The sequence below is a fragment of the Calypte anna genome, chromosome 14 (assembly GCF_003957555.1).
Source record: "Calypte anna isolate BGI_N300 chromosome 14, bCalAnn1_v1.p, whole genome shotgun sequence".
NCBI classification, from domain to species: Eukaryota; Metazoa; Chordata; class Aves; order Apodiformes; family Trochilidae; genus Calypte; species Calypte anna.
In genome coordinates, this window is record NC_044260.1 from 1,317,270 (window position 1) to 1,341,343 (window position 24,074).

Below are 24,074 nucleotides of genomic sequence, written 5' to 3' on the forward strand. Positions count from 1 at the left end.
AGTAAACTTTGACTGAACTGAACACAAGGGGCCACAGGAGCAGAGGAAGCTGTGCTGAAGGGTGGTAAAGCTCAGCCTGCAATCCATCACCCCAGCCACAAAGCTGATGTTCAAACAAGACATCAGGTCTGGCTTCCATCAGGCAAAGCCAGGAAAAGCAGGGCTGAGGCCAGCTTGAACTTGGTCCTTAGGTGACCCCTTGCTGTGGCTCCAGCATCACCACCCTCTGGAGGGGATGGCTTGTGGGTTCTTCCCTGAATGGAGGGTGCAGAAGGACTTGGGGATCCCCTTCATGACTCTCTCCTCCTTTTCTGGCACCTCTGGGGGACAGGTCAGACCCCACCTAGCTGCTGAGCAAACAGCTCCATCCCACCCGACCTCATCTTTTCCTCCAGCTCCTGGCTGCTCCAAGCTGGTGTTGGGCCTGACATTCAGCTGCAGGGCTGACTCAGAGATAGCTGAGGATATTTTACCCTACCAAATTTCTCTCCAACCTATGAAAGATCACAGGCTGCCAAGAAATGATGCCTCAGATGTAGCTCCCCTTCCTTGTGATGAGCTTGTGCCTTAAATCCATCCTTCAGTTAATACTGCTGCTGACATTAACCCATCCTGGAGAGCAGAGGTGGCCTCTCAAACGTGGCATTTAGAGCTGAAGTGACAACTTATCAGGACAAAGTGATAGGGATTATGCAGGGGATTGATTCTGCCAAACAGATTTCTCCTGTCTCACTTAAGGAAAAACTCCACAGCCCCTCCTGAAATGAACACTCCTGCTGGGTCACAGTGGATGTTCAAGCACCTTTCCATGGTTGAAGCTCCATGCCCACGGAGTAAAAACTGTTCTCAGAAAAGCAGGAACAGTAAAAGAGCAGATGAGCTCTTGGCAAGATGGGGTTGCTGGTGTCCATGTAACATCCAAAGGTATTTCCCTTCCCCTCAGCCACAAGCTCTTTGTGTCCCTCCTCAAGATCACAGAGCTTCTTCTGGAGCACCTGGAGAGCCCCAGCCACATGCTCTGCAGGGCTTAAAAATGAGTCCTCATCTCTGGCAATCTCATTTCTTCTGGATATGAACTGGTTTGAAGACTCTTCACAGCCAGAACTGGCAATGCCCAAGTCACAGCCTCTCTCCCTCACCTGCACCTCTCATTGCCTCCATGACCCTTTGCAGGTCACCTCCTTGCTTCTTGCCATGGGTCCCTTCTCTCACTGTCTCTGGAGGAATCTCAGCTCAGATCACCTTTTACACCTTGAGCTCTGCAGCACCCACAGCAGCTCTGGGCTCAGCCTAACTGCTGCCCTGATGCAAACACTAAAAATAATGGCAAATGGGCTCTGCAACTGGTTGCCCATGCACAGCTCTGAGAGCTCCATCCCTTGACAAACACACACACGTGGGAAAGCCTGGTAGGTGCTTGTCAAAAACTAAGAGCTGCAAAAAAAAAAAAAAAAAAAAAAAAAAAAAAAAAAAAAAAAAAAAACCCCAAACAAACCAGCCATGACTCAGCAGGGCCTGGGAAATTTCAATGAGAGACAGGTTTTTAAAAAGAAAATTTTAAAAGACATAAAAATAGAATAAATACGACCTTAAGGAGAGCCTCCAGTTTGCTATGGCTGAGCACTGGCTTTTTTCCAGTTAGAGCACACCCTGCTCTAGCAATGGGGTGAGGTTTCAGTTCATCCTAGCAGGAGCATCAAGCTGTAGGCTGGAGATGGAGCCATTGGAGCAGGACTTGTACACAGGACAAACACCAAGAGTAGGTCAGAAAAACAGAGGTAGCCTATGGAATGGGAGAAAAGCACCTGGCAAGACCTCAGCTGTGAAACGTCTCTTCATCCCTCACTGACAGAATTGCCCCCACCTTCAGCAGGTCCAGAGCTCTCCTTTTAAATACCAAATTCTCAGTTGGAGAACAGGTTCATACTTCATAGTGAAAATGAGAAAAATCTCTTCAAAGCTTATATGAAATGTAGGATTTTTTTTTTCTTTCCAGAGCAGGTAAATCCGAGGTCACAGGGACACCACAAACTGCAACATTTTCCTGCTCCCCATCAGAAAAGCCAAGGACAGCACCACCCAGAATTAAACCAACTCTTGCCTGGCAGAGCCCATGCTTCAGGACCTGGCTGCAAAGTGATGTGTGAGAACTCAGCCTGCACTCACTTGGTGCTTTGGTAAGAGATTTAAAGAGACCGTGGTGGTCAGTCAAGCCCTTCACAAGCTTCTCTTCAGATGAAAAATGCAATTCAATGCTAAGTGAGCTTTTACTGGTCTTATAAACCCCGGCGAGGCCAAGGTTTGCACTGGGGCAGCCAGGAGACACACTCCAGAGGTTGTGACTGTAATAAAAATCTTTCCAGCCCTGGGAGATACTTGAAATTGCAGCAACAATATTCAGAATCACTGATAAAGGGAAGAAACCCCAAGCACACCCTAAAGGGAACACCCTTCCAACTCCTGCTCCTGCAATGCCAGCACTGAGAGAGATGAAACAGAAAACAAACACGTATGAAGCATGTGCACACAAATACTGCATTTCTGCATTGCTCTGCTGTCCCATCAGCTCTGCCCAAACCCCAAATCCCAAAGGATTTTTACTTGCAGCACAGAAAAAAAAACCAATAACCAACCAAAACCCATGGTTTGCTTTGTCTCCCAGCGAGCTCCTGGTCCTTTCCCCTCTGTCACCCCCAGGGAAGGAGGTGTCACTTGACTCTGCCTGTCCTTAACCATAGCAAGAAGCAGCCTGGGCTGCAGCTCCTGAGAGAGAGGGGAAGCTCCCTGTGCAGGTCCCCGTGTCCCCAGCCCTGGTCCCAAGGGCTTTAACTGAACAACAGCAAAATCAAAACAAAGGCAGAGGCAGGGAGGAGAGTGATGGGGATGGATGGGTTTGGATACACTCAGCTTTGCCATGGTTCCCAGGGGATGCTCCCACCAAAACATCCCTGTTTGCAACATCCATCTGACATCCCAGCTGATGGGGACTCTCCAGCCTTCTGGAACACTACAGATGTCCCCAACAGCCTGCACCAGAATTGGTGGTTTACTTTCTGCAGAATATTTGCCAGCCAGACAAATCCTCTTCTTATTTTGCAGCACGAGGATGGAGGAAAAGGGCCAGGAGCTGTCACACAGTTCCCCCCCTCTGAAGGAGCCCTGGTCACAAATAAATGCCCAGACATACAAAGTCATCTTACTTCTCTGGATGGCTTTGGGAGGCACTGCTCCTGAGCAGAACTGCAAGATACAAGCAGCATTGTGAGAGCACACAATTTCCATCTGTCAATTGAAATGGGCAAAATTAGATTTCCAAGCGGCACATTTAGTCCATTGCCAAACTGGCCTGCCTGGTACAGTCCTTCAGAACAGATTGGTATGAAGGGAAAGAAAGAAGAAAAGTGTCTTTTACAGCTGCATCTTGTCAAATTCCCCCCTCCCCATCCACCCCCAGCCCAGCCTGGCCAGCTCTTGAGTGACCACTCTGATATTTCCCTGTGGCAGGAGGCTGGGGAGAGCCCTGGAAGCGCTGCACAGAGCTCATCAGCCTTTAATTCACTTCCAATCTGTCTCCATGCAGGCTGATGATTCCTAATTGCTGGTTCAGAAATACAGTGCCTACCCTGATGACTGTAAGTTGGTCCAAGTTGTCTTAGAATTAACTATTAGAGGAGCTCATGTAATAACTTCCTTCCTATCCCAGGCAGCTAAATATTCACTTAAAAGTGTATCTTAAAATCACAGGGCTGCTTCAGTGACCGGATTAATGGATTGGGCACAAACACCAGATGTTACTTTTAGAATTAAGGGCAAAACCTAAGCTCAAGTTCTCTTAAAACATCCGTATACAGAGAGGTAACATATTTCTTCCATGAGTTGTAAGGTTGGTGCTGCACAGGTTGGATGCCCAAACAGGTTGAACTCGCAGGGTGGTAAAACACACCATGTGCTGAGGTTGTATCTTCAGGATTCCTCCTGATTTACACCAGCATAAGGAAATGGGAGACCACAAGCAACGTGCATAATCCAGTGGAAAACTAATTAGAGTCAGGAGGCAGCTCAAGGTTTCTTGTCTGCAGAAGCAATTTAAAATCCAACCAAAAAACCACCACCACCAAAAACCACAACAAACTCCACCACCAAACAAACAGACAGAGCAAAACATCATTCAGAGTTCATTCACTGCAAACTGATGTGATCCTGGCTGCTCTAATGGAGTTACTCTAAACATGTCATTTAGGCAGAGCAGGGCAGATAAAGCTGAGGTTTTGCTCACCCTGGGGCGTTGCAGCCAGCCCGAGCCCCAAAAGACCAACTTGCAAAAGGCAAGGAAAAGGAAGGCTTCCATTTCATCAGAATAAATCTAAAACTACTTTTGTATTAAAAAAACAAACCCCAAAACTTATTAAACTGCAGTGAAACATCTCAGAGACAGCTCCATGACAATTCAGAAAATATCTGTACCCAGCTCAGGGTGCAGAAAATTCATCTGCAACCCAAAGCAGAGATTAGCAACAGGCTCTGATCTGCTCCCATTAATCAACTCATGCAATACACCCCTTTACATTTCTAAGGGATTTGCCATCAAGACATACCAGAGGGGAAAAAAACCCTACATATGGACTCCATACATGAAGCCAAATTCTAAACAAACTGCAAATTGAAACTCCATTTATTGGCTCCCACCAGATTTGAGAGGTGAGAAATCTGAAGGCAACTGGAGAAAGTTCACAAAGTGAAGTTTTTCTTGGAAATGCCCTGAAAGTGGCAAATTAACTGCCCTGAAGGGTTATAAAATTCAGGCTGAAAATAACAAGTAAGTTGGAGATAGTTCACAAATAGTTTCTAGTAAAATGTGATGCAACAAGCTAGCATCCCTCGGTTTCTCAAAGAAGCAGAATAGCTAGTACAGAAAATTCTCCAAAAAAAATTAGTAGAGAAGGAAAAGCACTCCATTAGACACTCTAATATAATGTTAATTACTGTCTTCAGTGAAACTACAACTACAGTAAATCTGGATATGTGGATGGAGAGGGAGTCAACTCTGAATCCATTGGCTTTTGTAGCACTAAAAGCATTGACCAGGTTACAGGGCAAGGAAGAAGCAGGCAGGCAAAATTTTTGAGTCCATTTGTGAATTAAAGCTGCTCAGAGATCCTTGCTGCAATCCTCATTTGGGGCAATAAATCTGTAAAACTTGGAGGGGCTGCAGGCTCAGCTGGAGCAGTCAGAGGTGGCAGGGGCTCCACCAAGGCAGCAGACTTGGGTCAGCAGCACCAGCACAGGGGAAAGATCAGAACTGGGGTTCAGAAAAGGTTAAGTATGATTCTATTTACAGAATATTATATTTAATAAAGTCAAAGATGTATTTTTCTTTTCATTACTTCTGATTTACTTTGCACACTTCGCTCGGATTTCTGTCTGGTTTTTTTAATTTGTTATCCTGAGTTCACTTCATCAGACAGTTCCACCTTTCCACTCCTGGGCACCAGCACTTTTTTTACAGTTTCCCCACCCTCACACTTCTGAACACACACAGGGATTACCCTACCCCATCAGACAGTGCCAGAAAGAGCTACAACAAAACTCACCCACTTTGAAAGTATTTTTTGCCATTACCTTTCTACCCACCCACCCACCCACCCCCTTTTTCCTTTTTTTTTTTTTTTTTCAGTGGCAAGACATTTTGTAAAAAGCAGCCTGAAAAAAGCCTGTCTGAGCTTGCCAAGAGCTTAACCCCTGAGCCACCAGTCCCCCCTCTGCCCATGATGGTATTTTTCCTAAATATCCCAGACCCCAGCAGCTTTGCCACAGGACAGGGATTTCCACCACAGACCCCTGCTCCCAAGTTTCTCTGGAAGACAGGAATAAAAGGTGTTTCACAGAGCTACAAGCTCCCAGCAGTGCTTCAGGAATTCCAGGTGCAATATAGAGGTCAGAGCTGATGGGTTTTGGTGCCAGGGACTGTGACAAAGCCAACCAAACCTTTTCTGTTGGTCTGGAAGAGGAAACTCGTGTTAAACTGAAGCTGAGATGCCCTGAGCCAAGCCAGGAGCTAAGCCACGTGTGGACAACATATTTTTAGACAAGTTACAATTTACACAACTTCTTCTTTCTGCCTTCTGTCTCCTAATGGCTTGTCACTCAGTGGGAGCTGCTGCTGGGTGCTCAGCACCCGCGCCTGGTGCCAGTTCCAGTGGGTGTCGTGGGTGCTCAGCAGCTCCCAGGATGAGGCCAGAAATACCCCGAGTCACTAACAGGTTTTTTTTTCCCCACAGCAAGCTAAATATTTCAACTGCAATATTTATATTGGGAGATGACAAATTATGATTCGGTCGAAACCCTCCCATTGCAGTTGTCAGGATCCAGCCCGAATAAAACCAGATTAAAAGCAAATGCTTTCTGATAAAGCTCCTCAGATCTGATAGATGCTTTTTATAGAGCAATCAAATGAAGTTTGACAAACTGCTGGGTGCCCAGACCCCGTCACTTCTATCCACACCTTCATCTGCTTCAGTGTAAACCCCCCCCAAATCCCAAACTGCAACGCTCCCACGGACACGGGAGCCAAAACACATCAATTGTGCAATAAGGAATGAAGAGAACTGCAAGCCTCATGTCAGAGAACAATTTATACCACTCCCAAGCAAACAGCTTAGGCCAGGACAAAGAAGGAAAAGACAAAGTGAGGGCCAGAGCACTAAAAGAGAGCAGAAACACCATTTTGCAGGAAAGGTATTTTTTTAACCATCCAAGTGTACTTAGAGACACCTAGACTGAGGAATGCTTGGAAATACCACACAGGATGCCCTTGCAGAGGTTAGGTCTGCTCCCAAGTGCTTGTGAAGGCAACTTAAGAGTAAGAAAAAGCATTCCAGAAAAATAAATAACTAAATAAACAAACCCCAGGTTTGATGCAAGCAGAGACTCTACCCAAACAGGAGCAGGGAGCCAAGTCCCACGGAAATCAGCTGGCACCGACAAGCTCTGTAGCCACTTGAGAAAATAAATCAGAGGGGTGTTGGGGTTTTTTTCTGACTAAGGCCCACAGAAATTCAACCTATAATGAACCAAGGCGTGCTTTAATGAATCACTAAACAAGCAGCAAAGTTGCTTGAGCTGTATCAAAGCTGTGCTGCAAAGCTGGCACCGGGCAGTGTGATGGGAAGCGAGTTTCATCGCCGCTGCACCTTACGTCCCAGCTTAGAGCTCAATTTCTCCAGCCAGGAGAAACCAGTAAAACCCCTCAGAGAGATGCAGCAGACACAAAGTCAGCATCCCTCACAACCACTCCAGCTGCCATGCCAGGGCTATGTGAGTATGAACAAAAAAAGGCCAAGAGCTGGGGACAAAAATCCTACCGGTGCGCAGGGTTTGACAAAAAAAAAAAAAGGGGGATGTTTGACCCTTGGGTTTGACAAAAAAGTGACTCAACACTTCTTTGATCAAATTAATACATCAAGAAAATCCCTGGCTGGATAGAGGCATAGCTCTGGGTTTCTGTAAAGCTGTTAGTTAATCAAGAAGAGCCAGGAAAGGACCTTGCAGGATTCCAAAAACCCAAATCCTGCTCTAACTCACCCAACATGCACACCAACTACACAAAGTCCCACCCACAGACCTCTATAAATAAACCCATGTAGGAGATCCAGGACTGGAGAAATAAGTAAGTTTGCTTCCAATTATATACCTTGGTAAAAAAAAAAAAAAAAAAAAAAAAAGAAAAAGGCACATTAGAAGTAAATCACTAACATCAACTAACATCAGAGGGAAAACACAATACAACTTGACAGTGAAAATTCAATTTCAGCCATTGCTCATATCACAAGAACTACACCAGGCTGGCAGTTTGCTCTAAACTGTTAGGTCCGAGTGACTTTCTGGTTGAATTTGGGTTTGGATGCAACCCTGGAGCTCAGAGGTGCTGGAGCCATCACTTAGGAAAGCTGAAGAGTGCCATTACATAGCAAACAGCTCGACAAAGCTAACCATGCAAATCAGACCCAGAGCCAGTCCCATTACTCTCTACTCCTTCAGTTAAACTTTCATGGTCAGAACTCTTTGATTATTGCTCCCACCCCTGAAAAATCCTTACAGACCTTTTGCTTCCTGTTCCTCCGACAGACTTCAGTGCATTGGATTTTATTCATACAAACCCACACAAACCTGGGATTTTTAAGTTATTTTTTTTGCCCCAGGTTGTTCTCACCATTCCCCGAAGCAGCCCAGCTATTAAAAACACCCCCATGCATCTCCTCCATCTGCCTGCTCCCCCGTTTGCCCTCTGATGTGCAGCCCCCGGGGTGGCTGCGTGCCTCTGGCCAGGCAGCTCCCAGCCCCGTAAGCTGATCCCCATCCCACCTGTCCCCCCGAGAACCAGGCAACAGCTTTTTTTAGCTATTTCTAAGCCTGACAGTAACCCTTCTCCTGTTTAAACTCCAGAGTTTAAACTGTGCTTTTTGGCCCAGCCATGGAGAATTTCCACCTGCGCCAGGCCCCGGGTCTGGGCTGTCTCTGCTACCAACAAATATCTGGGTGGCTTTTGTGGATTTGGCTTTGGGTTTGCCCGTGGGAGATGCACTTGAAGGGCACACCCTAAACTGTGGTGAGATTCATCTTTTCTTGGATGCTGATGGACCCAGGTCCACGGTGCAAACTCCAAAGTACGGTGGGATGAAGCCAGGAGCATCCTGCAGAATCAACCCCAAAAAGGCTACAGGGATGCACCAGGAACCCAACTCCAGATGGGACATCCTCACTTTTCATGGCATGTTGGGCAGATGGACAACTCCAGGTGTAACCATGCCCGAGTTTGGGAGCTGAAACACCACAGGGAGACACACAGAGATGAACTCCCACACCAGGAAACACCCCGTGAGCACAGGGAGAGGAGGGACATGGGCACTGGGGGGCATGAAACAAGACCTGACCCTTTCTCCTGCCCCAATAAACCCCAAAGAGAGCAAAGGACAACTTCCCAGCAGGAAAAAAACACCATCAAAGGAAGGATGATGCTTTTCAAAAGGGGTTTGTGCTTCCCTGGTGAGCGAGCACCTCAGTGAAGCTCTTCAGACATGGATTTTAGGAGACTTCACTGTCACATCCCCTCCTCCTAACAGAGGGAGTATTTAACACAAACATAAAGCTCATTATTGTGGTTTATGGATCTGGGTGGGCAGGAAGAGTCACCAAATCTGCACAAGTGGCCAGAAACCACCTTTGTGTTGCCACCTTCTTCTTCCCCAAGATAGAGACTCAGGGAAACTCAGCCCTTATCACCCTGATCCTCCCACACTCCTTCTCAAGCTGTCTCTCCCCATCTAGCTGATCTCCAAGTGTCCCATCCCTGTTGGCACTTGTCCCCAACCTGTCCAATCTATGTCTGCCTGGGGTCCAACACAGACCCAGCACCACACCAGCTCCTGAGCAAAATACACACCTCCTCACTTTGAGGTTGCCCACTACAGCTTTGTTAAAAAGCTCCAGAAATCAGAACCAGGAGCAAGGCAAGTGCTCTCATGAAAAAATTTAAGAGTTGACACAGAAGGATTAATCTCACTGCTGGGGACCAGGAGAAGGTAGGGGAGAAAAAAAAAACCAAAACCAGAATAAAACAGCAAAGAGCTGTTTTGTTCTGCTACAGCCAAAACATACCAGCTCTGACAGCAATAATGCTGCTACAACATGATGCTTAAGGAGTTTTATTAAATTTCTGCTTTGCTGTTAACCAACCATCACCATTTCCCTCTGGTAAGTCAGACGGGTAAGTCTTGTACAAGGAACTCCCTGTCCTGCAAATTCTTAGGAGAGATGCTGAGAGGCACAATAAAAGCACTGCCCCATGTCAGCACACCTGAACCCTCTCCTCACAAACCTTCCTTGGGGATGACTCTGCTTCATGTTCCTCCTGCCATGGGTTAATTTGCCAGCGGTACCACCTCTGGGGCTGTCAGACCCAGAAAGAGAGAACCCAGCAAAGCTGAAGGGAAAGGCTTCCCCTTCCTCACTGCCCCCAAAGTTTGCCAACACAATAACCTGCTTTAAAGGGAAGAACTCTGCCTCGGCTCACTCTGGGCTGGAAGGGCAACACAGTGCCCTCCCGTGAGGACTGGGTACATCACTTTCTTGCTATGGAACCATCATTTACATTTAATATTTATAGGGCTGAAGCACCAGTGTGGAGATCAACTACTTGTTTACTTCTTCCTTCCATCCACAGGCACAGAGAAGCCAGGTCCCCTCCTCACGACCATGTAAAGCAGAAACATCTGTGAACAAGCTCATGTCCATAGCTCATATAAACCTCATTTAAACAAGAGGAGACCCCAGGTCGTAAAAACTGTGGGGTTTCCCTCCAAGTATTTCTCCTAATAACAGACCAAGGCAACATCTTTGGGAGGACTGTGCAGTTCCTCCAAAGGACAACACTTGACTTGGTGGTGTTGCTGAGGGAAACAGTGATCTGGGATGCACACGGGTTCCTTTGGTGAACTGAAGCAAGATCAATAATAACCAAATTAATAAATAATGCTTCTAATAGCAGCAGCAGCAGGATCTAGGCAGCAAACAGCAGGCAGGTATCAGGGATAGGTAAAAGCATTAATTATCAGCACAGTGCCAATGCTTCCAAGCTGACAGGCAGAGCAAAGCTAAAAGCTCACTTTCTGAAGACTACCAAAGACACACTGACAACTCTGCTCACACACCAGCATTCCAGGTAAAATTCAATTTTCTGGATGTCACAACTGACACTGCCTTTTTTTTTTTTCTTTTTTTTTTCTTTTTTTTTTTTTTTCTTTTCCTTTTTCTTTTCTCATTTAACACTAATAAAGTGGGTAAAGAACACAGAAAGAGATTTAGAGGCTTGGCTATCCTCCTCCTACCCTGCCTCAAGTTGCAGAGGAACAAAAGCAAAGGGGAGTTTTCGGGACCCGAGGCATGTGCCTTCCCCGAACCAGCTCCAACCCGCTCCATTCCTCCGCACCGAGGAAGCTCACACGCACTCCCATCTCTCTTATATAAATACCAAGAGGGTCACTTCCCGATTTTAACACCCCACCGCCTCGAAAAAAAATACAAGGTTGCCTTTAAACTTTGCTTTTCCCCGCCCCACGGCGAGAGAAGTGAAGTTGAGGGGGTTCTCCCCTTCTGTAGGGGCTGAGGGGCTGCTCAGCATCCTCCCGGGGCACCTTGTCCTGACACCCTCTGCCCACACCGGACAGTTGGGTGATGCTGGCACAGCCAAAGGGGACCTTAGAGTGTGCGTGTCCCCCCAGGACTGAGCATACTGGGGGGGGCTCCCTGCCTGCCCTGTTCCTGTAAAGCTCCAAATCCCCCTCCCCGAGGTTCTGGAGGTCAGGACAGCACAGGGTGTGTGTGGGGAGGTAGTTTGGGGATGCTTCATAGAAACCCCCTGCGCTGGAGGAAGCCGTGACCCTCGGGATGCAGAGCCCCGACGGGATGCTCCGGGCAGGGGGAGGCTCTCAGGTCGAGGTACGGGGGAGGGAGGAAGGGTGGGCTCCCGAGGAAGGGGGGTGAGGGGGTGTCCCAATCGCCCGGAGGATGCGGTGTCCCTCGGGGAAAGGATATGGGTTACAGACCAGTCTGAGGCACCAGCTGCGCGGGCGGGTGGTTTGCTTGAGGCAGAAGAAAGCGGTGGGTGCCAGCGCCGGGTAAGGCACCTGCTCCTCCTCCTCCTCAGAGGCCAGGTCGGGCGGCGGGTCGCGGCCGGGAGAGCTGCCGGGACCGGAGCCGGAGCCGGCATCCTCCGGCGGCTGCTCGGGGGGGCGGCGGGGCGGCGCGGCGATCGGTACCCGCACCTCGGCCGGGCGCGGCAGCGGCTCTCGGCTCTCGCCATCAGTCATGGTAGCGGCCAGGACCTGCGGGGCAAGGGCAGGGGGTCAGGGGCTGCCAGCCCCCTCCTCTCCAGCAGCAGCGCCCACCTGGCCCCGCCGCTCCAGCTACAACAAAGGCGGGCGACGGGGGGGGGGGGGAGTTCGAGCCGCCTCCCGGGCGCGGCCGCTCCCGCCCCCCGGGGAAGCCGGGGCTTCAATCTCCCCCCTTCCCTCCCACCCTCCCTATGCCCGGGTGCCTCCAATCCACCAGCTTCCCCACACACACACAACCCCCCCCTTTTTATTTTTAATTTTCAGCGATGGAAAATCGATGAGGAAGATGGGGGCGGGGGGTGTCCTACCTTAGTTTGGCGGAGCGCGCTGTCCCCAGGAGCATAGCCGTGCCTTCCAGTTCACATGGGACCAGACAGCAACCAGCGGGGTGATGGATCTCCCCCACCTTTTCCCACCCACCCACCCCACCCCAACAACACCCCCACCCCCACCACTCCGTAAATCCAGCGGGAATGGTGAGGGGGGAGCTGGGGCTCAGCGTGCGGCGCCCGCCCGCCGGGATGGAGGAGGAGGAGAAGGAGGAAGCAGAGGAGAAGGAGGAGGAAGAGAAGAGGTGGCGGTGAGGGCGGGGGCCCTTCCCGAGGCGAGCGGAGCTTCTCCCGACGGTAATCCCAGGCAGGGAGCCGGCAGCTCCGCAACCGCTTTTGCAAAGCTTCACCCGTGCTTAACAGGAAACTTCGGATTTACCGGGGGAGGAGGGAGAGGAGAGGGGAGGGGAGGAGAGAAGCGGAGGCGGAGGGGGCTGGGAGCCCGGCAGGGCAGGGTGGGGGCGGGCAGCCGGGAGGAGCCGGGGCAGCCCCAGGGGGGCGGGTGGGGGGCTGCCCGGATGGCTCCCACCTCCTCCCACCCCCCGGCTTTGTTCAGGCTTCGGGAGCTGTGTGGCGAAGGGAAAGGTGCCCGGGCCCTTTCGGGAGCCACCCTCACCAGTGGAAGGCGTTGGTGTGTGTGGGGGGGGGTACATCCTTCCCTCCCCATCCCCAGGGCAGTGATTTTTTTTTTTAAGACCAATTTACAAAGTGGGTGGAGGGGGGCACCAAGTTCGTCCCCTGCTCTCCGTCGCGGGGGATGCGCGGCTCCACCTCCACCCATTCCCAAAGAGGGAGATGCAGCCCCTCGCCCTCACCTCCGGGGGCTCCAACCGGGGGGCGAGAGGACCCCCCCACCCCTTCCCGAGGGCTGCTGCGTGGGAAATCGCCCGGCCCTCCTTCCACGGGAGGAACCCGGGAAACCCCCTTGGCCCCCAGCGCATTGATTAATTAGTTTTAATTTATTAACGTGTAAGCCCACGTTAGAGGTCGGGGCATTTTAATAAATAAGGATTGTCTCTTAAACTGCAGTGATTTTTAGCTGAGTAGCTCATCTTCTCAAGGGCTTAGCTTGGGAGGTATCAGAATAAACAGATAATAAAAAGTCGTTACAGGCACTGGCCCCTTAAGCTCCTCTTAGGAAGTTTGATTCTTCTGCATTATTTCAGATACTGTAAATTCTATCTGAATGTAGTGCAGGTGGAAAGGGGGGGAAAGGAGAGATTACAGAAATGTTAGAGATGTTCTCCTCAACCTGAAATGTTTTAAAGAGTGAGTTCATTATATAGCACCACATTCAACTTGCAAATGCAGTTCCCAGTTCTCTTCTTCATGGTTAATAACTGGGAATTGATTGAAAAGGGAGGTCGTGCCACTTTCAGAGCAGAAAGAGCCCAGCCTAATAGGGATAGTGGAAAGATGGTTTTACATCCACACTTCCAGGAGCTGTTATATTAAATGTTTGCAGGTTGGGATTAACAGTATGGGGCAATTTTATTCTTGAGCAAACAATGGTTCTGAGAAGCAGGACATGGCCTGTGCAAAAAGGACATTGCACTGGGAGTTTCCAGACATTTATGCAAGCCAGTGAGGGCAAATCATAAATTACAAGGGAAGGCTTAAATGTGGAGTTGGTGGAGTTCTCCTTGAGCAAACTGTTCTTACACTCATAAGATATCTGGCTCAGGAAAGTGACCTTTAGAGGAAGAAAAGGATCTTTACTAAAATGGGAATCAGGAGAAGGAGAGGCCAAGCCTTGAGAGCTTGCAGTGCCTCTTGACCCTCTCCCAAAGGCAGAAGCTGTCCTGGCAATAAACTTTCCTCTGTGCCTCCCCTCCAGCTCCCTGTCATGAGAGCAGGATGCAGCTCCCATGACTAACAAATCCAGCTTCAAAGCTCTCCCCCCAGCAGCTGTCTGGGAACACCAGTTCCTGCCCTTCCCCGGGCAGAGCTTGGGTGGAAGTTCAAAGCCGTGGCGGGCTGCAGACACCCGTGGCCAGACAGGGCATGGGGAGCCTGACATTTGCCAGGTCTTAACCTGTTGCCTGATGGAGACTATTTAAAGCCAAGAGCCTTATTAATAAACTCCATGCTATGACAGTGGCTGAGAAGGACTTTCATTGTAAAACAGAAGGATTTGAAGAAGCCTGGCAACAAACAGGGTCAATCCTCACCCCAGTGAGGATTTTTGCCTCTTTCAGCAAAGGATCAGTTCCAAAGATGATGGTTACTGAAAAGAGACAACATTTCAGTGGCAGAAATATTTGCTTCCTCCCAGATTTCCTGCTTAACTCACCTTTAGTAGCTGGAAGGAATAGGCCAAATTCTGCTCCATTTACTCTGGATTTGTCTCCAGCTGACTGCACTGGCAGCACCATCACTTCCTCAGGTTTACACAGCTCTGAAGGATCTGGCCACAGCATTTCTGCCATTAATAAACCACCAGAAATTTTAAGATCAATATCAATCTGAAGATACACAGTATAGCCTGAATGGGCTCTTGGCTTGCATAATGGGCTGTGTAATCCTTTTAGCTGGCCCCAATAAATCATCCCCCAGTGGCATCCACCCAGGTGTATTCCAGTCACGTGCAAGGTGGGCAGGCTGGAGATGTGCACATCTGCCCCCCAAATCCCACAGGCTGGAGAGGAGGGGTGGGGTCCCTGTCCTGGGCTCACCAGTGAGGTGTGTGAGCATTGGGAAGTCTGGGTTTCATCATGGGAGACATCACCCAGCCCAGGGAGTGCTTGGTGCTGGCTGGGGTGGGAGCTCAGCAAGGCAAATTCATGGGACTCCTGAAGTTACTGAGCCACAGCAGCTTCAGCCACTGAGAAAACCAGATCTGTTCCCACCATGACAGCCAGCACATGGGCTGAGGACACCTAACCTCACCTTCTGCCTCATCTGCTCCATTTGATGTGATTCAGCCATTTGCCAACTGTCACAGAAAGACGAGATAGGACTTTACAAGGAAGTCCCCAGTTCTCTTGGGTATTTTTCATAAAGCAGCCAATTCTAATTAATATTCTGCCTCTGAACTTGCCTACAGCCTCTCAAAGACACTAAACCTTCCAGGCAACCCTGCTGAAGGAAGGGGCAGCATCTCCAGCCCTGCAGCCTGCCCAGCAGGATGCTCTTCCCAACTGCTATCCCTGGAGCAAACTGAAGGAGACTCAAGGTGACACCCCAGCAGGATTAAAAATCAATTTCTCAAGGTCATGGGGATGGTGAAAACAGGACCAGGCATCCCTGCACAACTCGTGTTCTCCTTGCTGGCCAGGATGGGAGAGGAGCCTTTGCCAACATCTCTAAAATGTGCTGGGTGTGCCATTGGAGTGTGCTGTCAGATGAAACCCAGACGGTAAATCACGTGGCTTAGTGCCCTCGTCTGTGACTGTACGTGATGCTCAGCCTCCTCCCAGAGAGTTGCAAGGATCAGCTGGGGGAAAAAGGATAATTTAAAAAAAAAAAAAATCCTATTTAATTTTCAGGGATTGATGCTCCAGCATCTCCCAGGATAAGATGAGATCAGTAGGTCAGCCCCACAAGTTAAAGCTTCTTTGTGTTTTTATGCCTATTAAGCCAATCTTTTCTCTGTGAAGTCTGACAGAGGTGCTGAATACTTATGTAATTTTTTTTCTTACTGGATCTAATTCTAGCTGACTCAAAATCTGGGTTTTCTGATTGCAGAAAAACCTTCAAACAAGGAACAATCTCGCTAATAGTGCTTGCATAAATCATCCTCAAAATAATGAGTATCTGTGGAGTGAATTCATTTAGCTAAATAGATGGAGGACCACTTTCAAATTATTTAGAAAGATTAACAAAAGAGAAAGGAAATGAAAAACAGATAATGGAGAGAGAAGGGAAAAATTGTATTAGAAACAATAAATTTCTAACAAATTGAAAACTGTAAGGAGAAATTTCCCAAGAAGGAGATTGGCACTGTGGCCATTTGGCTGTGCTGATGCTACAATGTATTTTTAATTAAATACATGATGTTAAAATGCATTTTAAAATAGATAGATAAATACATCTCCAGCCAAAATTGTATTTTACAACTTCTAATCCACCCGTAATTTGTCATTTCCTCAGGACAAGGAAACACTTACCTACTCCAGGGCTGGCTCAAGGCACCTCCATCACCCACAAGATACAGAATGTATCCACCTCCACCTGCCCCTGGGCATATCCCAGTGTTTACTCTCTTCCCTCTTGGAATCTGCACCTTTTCCCAAAAGAAAAAAAAAACCCAATCAAAAATAACCCAACAATATTTTGTTCCTTCAGCCTTTTACCTCTCATTTTTCCTCCTTTCCATCTCAGTCCTTTCCTTTTCTCTCCCCTGATGTTGCCCCCACCCCATTCCTTGGTCTATCCCCCCCTCCCCAGCCCTTTTTTTTCTTTTAGGGATGACTTTGCATGGTGTCTGCTTGTCCCTGCTGGGCTCCCTGCCCCCTGACATTGTCCCTGATGCATTTTTGGTATCCCAAAGCTCCACAACAACTCTTCAGCTGCATATTCCAGTGACAGCAGCAGGCATGGATTTTCTTTCCTCAGCCTCTGCAATTTAGTGAGTATTCCCCCTCCCTAAAGTCTCATTTTAACTTTTAACACTGTTACAGAGCAATGTTTAGGTTGTCTGGCACCAATATTGGAGAAATCCACCAAAAGGTCCACACAAGGAGCGCAGACGCTTCAAGTCCCACCTAAACCCTGAGCAAAGCTGGGATGGAGCCTCAACCAACGTGATGCTTTTGAGAGCACTCATGTTCTATCCCCCAGAAAACCAGTATTTCTCAGCACAAAGTGTCCCCCAACAATTTCTGGCATTGTGTTAAGGAAGCCCAAGGCTTTCCATCCCTGAAACCCTTCACCCACCTTGCATTGTTCTTCCAGTCTCATGGCTGAATGTGCAGAGTTTCCAAATACATCCCTGGGTGAGCTCGTTTCAAGCCCACACCTTTCGGACAGGCTCAAAAATCTGCCTTGTGGCTTCTCTCTTTCTTCTCTTGAGTTTGCCCTTTTTGATTTATTTGCTTCTCATATCATGTTTAAACTTGCTAAATATAAAAGCTGTTCAAAATAACTGTGCAAAACAGTCTCCAAGTCCTTGAGGAACAAAAAAATACGTTGCTCAGTTTTGCTCTCATGTTTTTTTGGTTTAGCACATGTTGTAAATAGAATATTTCCATAATAAATATTTGATAAAAATAATTTCCACGTGAAGTTAGTTCTGAGCCAATAGCCCCAGAAAGGCAGAAGGGAAGCTGCCAGGTCAGCAGCAACATTTGATACATTCCTGAAAAAGTTCCCCATGTTTACTGGGCCACCTTGAGTGGTTGGTGCTTTTTCCTTACCTTCTCCTGATCTCCTCCAGGTGGACACCAGCTCAGCAAGGAGGAAACAATCTCAAGGAGCCCAAGAGTAGCAGATGTTTTCTGACTACCAAAGCCATGTCAGCTCATGGCTTGATATTTTATTTCTCTACCCTCATGCTTAAACCTTCACATAACCTCCTGAGTCCTCTCTCACTCATGCACCTGAGGAATGAAGCATTTCTCTCCAAGAAGACACTGAAGTGGGAGGGTTGGGGCCTCCTTGAAGCCCTCAGGACTTAAGTGTTGGTCCAGACATTTGGGAATAAGTTCATCTCTGAAGCTCAGAGGTCGCCTTGAGCATCATGTACCATTTACCAGCATTTTCCCAACACCTTTTCTAACAACCCAGCAGGTCTTGGTGGGCCAGATTTCTCGACTGAATTTTGGATAACCTTTTGAGGAACTCTGCCTGCAGCAAGAAATCACCGTGGCCATGATTTTCCCTTTCATGGAGCTTGAATTTCATATCCTTTAATTTCATTGTTTGCTCTCCAGTTTTATTCAGTGAGAATGAGAGGAGTTACACTTTTACAGGTGCCTGGTACGTTCCTACTTGTTTGTTGGATAGGCAAGACAAGACAAAAATAATGACTTTGCAGTTTGTTGCCAATATAAAAAAATATTTTGCAGGAGATCTAAAACTTCAAAATCTGATTTCTTGCTGAAAATGTATTTCTTGTCTACTGAGAAGTCAACAGAAAATTAAAGAAAAAGAAAAGAGTTTCACTCAAGAGGCACCAGAGCAGTTTTAAAATGAATGAAAATTAATTCTTTCACTGAAAGGGCTTTACTGTAGGTCAGGTCCCTTCAGATGTGAAATTATTCTAATTTATTATATTGTTGGTAAATGCATTTATGGCATGGCAGAGTATTTGAAATCACTGAGACAAACTGCTGATGGTGCAGATCAGTTAATTTACTGGACAAAATGACCTTTGTTGTACTAAGAGCCAAATCTTAAGGGACAGAAATCTTTTCAACAGCTGCTAATAGTTTAAATGAATTATCCCAGAAGATGATGTTGAAGAGGTGAATGCATTAGAGGGCTGAGCATAGCAGGGGATATCTACAGAATACGTATGGGCTGAATATGTTAGAGGATGCTTTGCATTGAGAAATAACTTAATTTGGGACCCACAGGCTTCTGCTGTTTCCCATAGAGGGGAAGCAAGCAGCAACCTCTTCTGCACACTAAACTGTTTGACATTTCTCTGCCAACCCTTAAAGACAGCATCAAATGGAAGGTAAAACATTGCTTCCTATTGCTCTGCTGCAGAGCTTTGGCTCCAAGTAGGAAACTGTTCAGCTGGAACATGTGGAGGCTGAGGGTGCATGGGCTGCCCTGCTCTGGGCTTGGTACTGAGCAGCAGGATGGTGCAGAGAGAGGAACAAACCCTAAATCCAGCAGCAAACAAAGCCTAAAGCAGCACCATCTCCTTCTCCAGCAGTGATTTCCTCATGCCATGGAAGTCCTATAATGTTCTTTACACAATTTATTGCAAATCACTCATGGCTTGTTTAACACTCTGCTGATTTCATTTTGATTCATTGCATCACCACCCTGCACAGCAACAGCTGGGGCTTTTCTGGCTTTAATCAAAGCCTAAACACCTGGAAGTTTGCAGCCCCTGGCTGAGGGTTGTCATGTCCCAAGTCCCTGTGTGATGCTCAGGGCTGAGCCCAGAGCAGGGCATGGACACACACAGGGGGTATGATGCTCCCCTCCTCCTCTGGCATTGCAATGCCCCCAGGGCCACACTGCACAGCCCAAGATTTCCCCTCCCTGTTGCTCTGGGGGGAGGCAGTGAGCCCACTCACTCATCTACCCACTCCCCATTATCCTTTATCTTACCCTTCCATGGTGGCTCCTCCAGCACATGGGTGAGGTCGTGGTCCTGCAGTTGTCCATCCTGGCACAGGGACTTTGCATTCCTCAAAAAGCTGACAGCTTGGTGAGGCAGAGATCAGGAAAACAAAAGAATGAGCATCCTCAGACAGAAAACAACATTTGAACCCCCAGGATGGACCTGGGGGTCACCAGGAAGCCTGGGGTAGAGTCAAGAGCAGATCCAGACTCCCCCAAGACTTGATGATCCATCTCCTTCCTTGGACATTAGGGCATGGTGCAAGAAACCAGCAGGAGCTGGTGACACCTGAGTGATCTCCATCTCTGAGAAGATGAGCAAAAGTAGGCACTGGACTCCTGCCAACCCATGGAGAGCATCTGGAATTCAGGGGAGCATCTTCTCCCCCCTTTCTGTGGGGCAGCTGATGACACAAGACATAAAGAACAGCTGACTGAAAAAAAAAAAAAAAAAAAGCCTTTCATCACTTTAGACAGCTAACAAAGCCAAAAATAAATATTTCAGCTCAGGCAGTATTTAAAAAGATTTTATTGCTGTAAGGCCAAAATTTCAGTCTATCAGAATCTCTGTACACAAACAGAGTTACACGAGTAGCTGGTTTCGAAAGGGTCAGATCAAATTCACAGCAAACGTATAAAGTGTTCTTGTGAAACTAGAAATTTCCTCCAAAAAAAAAAGAAAAAAAATATATATAATATCATGGGTTGTGTCCCCAGTTGAACCTCAGAACTCTGAAGGTGCCTGTCCAACCCCACTGAACACATCTGGATCAAGGAGCTGCTCCAATGCCCTTGGCCAAAGCCTGTCTCATGCTTGTCCCCCCTGAGGGCTGCAGCCCTGGGTGATGCCAGAGTCTCCTGCAGAGTTCCCACGTGCAGGCTGGAGCACGGTGGGACACGAGGAGCATGTTGGTTATTTTAATCCCACACACAGACTCTGAACAGCTGCACATGCTGGGCAGCCCGGGCACAGTCACGTCCCCATTTGCAAACCTTGTCTGAAATACCTGGCCTTCTCCTCCCCTCCTGTGGCTCTGGGTGGGATGTGCTGGGATGGATGGATGGATGGATGGATGGATGGATGGATGGATGGATGGAGACCTCTACAGAGCTCAGCTGTCCTGGTGAAGGCTGCCCACTTGACACCATCTTCTGCAAGACCCAGAAGATTTGAGCCATGGCTGTAGGGGACAAACACACAAGCTGGTCTAAGTTATATTGAAGTTATAAATACATTTTTCAGAGTTTCCCAGGCAGATGCAGGTGAACATTAGTACAAGATGAGATGGGAATCTTACGTGGCCTCCAACCTCTAGAACCAATTTACACCCCTGCAATGGGCATGTCTACCAGTCCTGCTGGGAACACAACTCCAGACCCTAAAGATTTGAAGTTCTGCCCAGATAAAGCCCATGTGAAACCCCAGAATCATAGCTGATACTTAGGGAAAAAAAAAAAGGAATCAGTTAGGGTGATCTTATAGGGAAGGACAATCCTCTTGGCTGGGTAATTAAGAAGTGGGGATGGGAAGGTTCTTCAGGATCTCATTTGTGGGGCAGCCCTGTTGTGGGCAGCTGCAGACCACTGGCAGGCTGGAGTTTTCCATCACCCATTTTCTGTATGTCAGAGGGCTCCAAGAGAAGGGGGGACAGACACAGAAGCTTAAAAAGACAGAAAGTGCTCACAGAAGCCAAGAGGCTCACAAGCTCAGCTGGGAGCCATGCAACTTAATCTGTATCAAAAATTTAACAGGAGCACAAGTCTTCTGCAAACAAAAGATAAATGAACATTAGGAGTCCAACTCCAGCTCACCTTTACCCTTTCATTAGCTCTCCATGTTCTTATTTACAGATCTATGGAGGCAGGCAAGTAAATAAAGGTGCAAACAAGCTACAAGCAGAAGGTTAAATATATCTGCAGGACAAAGAACAGTTTGGTGAGGGCAGCTAAACAGACATCAGGATGCAAAGGAAAAAACTGTGAATTATGCAGTCCAGCAGCCCTGAGATGATGAGGCTGATTTGGGTGTTTAAATTCAGGGGTGCCAGGTTAGCAACCAGACCCCAGCCTGTGAGCTGTCTGAGAGGGATGGATCTCTCTGGGCCTTTCAGTCCATCTTACTGGGAGTATCACCTGAAGCTGCTTCCTACAATGAAGGAAAGAGAAAGAGCAGAAGCAAAAGTAGGTATTTTTACCTATAAAATTCCTCCTGGTAAAGGAAACCCAGCTTGCTGAAAACCCTGAACATTCAAAAGATTTGATTTCTAGGACAAGAAGTACAACATCAAAGTTCATTTGCAGGGCAGCTGAAACCAAGATTTCTGTTCACACCCTTCCTACCAGCTGGGTAATTCACACAAATACCCTGCTCTCAGCAATAACTTCTTTTCCATCCCCATCATGCAAGTTACATTTTACTCTCCCTCAGCTTGGTTAGAGAAGTGGGGATGTCCTGGCTCCATCCAGCCTCAAACCATACAGCTAAGCTCAAACCCAAGTTTACCTCCCCCCTCCTGCTATTTTAAGCAGTCAGATCACTTGGTACCCAAGCACCAGAAGCCCTGAATCTTGCAGGCAGAGACATTTCTATAGTTCAGGCTTCCTCACCTATCTCCAAGTCAGCATTTCCCATCCCCCAGGGAAAAGCCCCAGCCCTCTGCTCTTCCATCCTTCCTCCTCTTTCATTGCAAGGGGATCTGCTGGTGACCAACACCCTTAACTGTTCCCTTGGAGTGGAACATGATTATTGCTTGAAATAACTCACAAGGATGTATTTCAATCAGCTGCTGTTCCTTAGGATTCATTAGGCTGGACCCAAGGGCAAAGATGGAAGCTAATTACAATTATTATTTTCAGGTGACAGCTCTAAGGACCTCCCAGGGATATGTTCAGCCCTTCCTTTTAAGGCTGAGGTGCAATTTTCAGGGTTATTTTCTGAAATTATTTGATTGGTGATAATGCAGAGGAAAAGCAGACCCCACTGAGAGATTCTGGGTGGATAAACAAACAATGGGACATTAATAACAGGGCCTGATTATTGCACTGAAAGCTGTCACACGAGCAATTTCTGGCCCAGTGTGGTGACATTTTTGTGCACAACTTCCCAGCTTGACCACAGAGAGGGAGAACAGAGCCCACCACAGCTCCATTTGTAAAGCTTTGGGGCTCTACATCTGGTTGAGCTGCAAGCATCAGTTTTCCCCCTTCCTCCCCTCTCACCATGATTGTGACATATCCAGTCCTGGAAAACAGTGCAGGATTCTTTAGGGTCACTACTGGGCCCAGCTGCTGGCTGCTTCCCCTCCAGAAAGCTCTGGTGCAGAAGGAGCAGGAAATTTCCATGTGCTTGGAGCTTTTTCCATCACTGAGTGGCTGGTGCTGAGGCAGGACTCACCATCCTCAGCTCATGGCCCAGAGAGAAACAGAGGAGCAAATTATTTGCAGAGGAAATGTCCTACTCAGCAGTTGTTTTAGCCCAGCTCCAAAGAGCTCACTGCTCCTAATGACATCTCCAGAGCTTTGCTGGGAGGGAATATTAAAAAGAGCAAGAAGAATATCTGGTTGTCTTTGGTGACCAACTGATGCCAACAGACTTACAACTTGCTAAGCAGTTTCAAATAGCATTTGCAAGTTGACAACTTGACATTTGGAAAGCCCAAAGACCTGGAAGGAGATGGGGGAAATGTCCAGTGGCCAAGGCTGAAGGGCATTAAAGTGCTTTTGATCAGAGCTGTCTGGAAAGAAGGAAAGCACACGTGGTTCAGGGACACCTTCACTTCTAAGGGCAAAAAGTTATGTGGTGCTTGTGCTAACAGAGGGTACGAAGGCATCTGAGGTGCAGAAGGGTTAAACACTCATATTATGGGTACCAGAGGAGTGCCACATCCTTGTTCCTGGACAAGGATGCTCAGATCCAGGCAGAGGATGAAGAAGATGAGCAGATGCTCCCGTCTGACCCTCCACATGCCCCCATGACAAGGATGCAACCAGGAGGAGGAAGCCTGCAGCCTCCAGCACTCCATCCTGTCAGCTCTGGGGTGAGCATCCCAAAAACTCCCTGCTGGTCTCTGAAAATGTAGACCTGAGCAGGCAGGCAGAAAGAGAAACACCAAAAAACATCCCCCAAAACAGCCTGGGATGGGGAAATGAAAGCAAATCAAAGCCTCTCTGGGACTTGTTCAGTGGGAATCTCAGTTTTGCCATGCAGGACACGCCTGCTGCTCCTGATGCTCTCCAACAAATCACTGATTCCTGCCTCTGTTTTTCTCGGGAGCAGAGCTCAGGATGTGCTGCCCCGAGGCAGTGACTCCCAGGACCTATAGAGCATCTACATAACCATAGATTGTGTGCCCTCTGCTGGCAGCCTCCTCTGCCAGGAGCACAGGGAAATCCCGAAGGGAAGAGCAGGTGGGGGAGGTGGGATTTACCTTCAGATCAGGAGAATAACTGGGCACAAAAGGCACCATAAAACTACAGAAGAAGCAATAGAAAATGGAATTTCCTCCTGCACGTTGCACAGGAGCAGGTAATGAGACTGGGCCTTTCTGGATGCTCCTTGGTCCAGACTGGTTCCTGCAGGAGCCCCTGTGTCCCAGCTCTCCCAAGGAGAACTCTT

General features: G+C 48.0%; 1 protein-coding gene across 1 annotated transcript in view; it reads right to left on the minus strand.

Moving 5' to 3' along the window:
• CACNA1H (calcium voltage-gated channel subunit alpha1 H) overlaps nucleotides 1–12,277 on the minus strand; it is a 208,143-nt gene extending 195,866 nt beyond the window's left edge. Inside the window, exons 1-2 of the mRNA XM_030459930.1 lie at nucleotides 12,197–12,277; nucleotides 11,590–11,879 (exon numbers count right to left, since the gene is read on the minus strand). Of these exons, the coding sequence (XP_030315790.1) occupies nucleotides 11,590–11,864 (275 nt within the window). The 5' untranslated portion in view covers nucleotides 11,865–11,879; nucleotides 12,197–12,277. The remainder of the gene's footprint in view (nucleotides 1–11,589; nucleotides 11,880–12,196) is intronic.
• Between the last annotated feature and the right edge of the window lie 11,797 nt (nucleotides 12,278–24,074).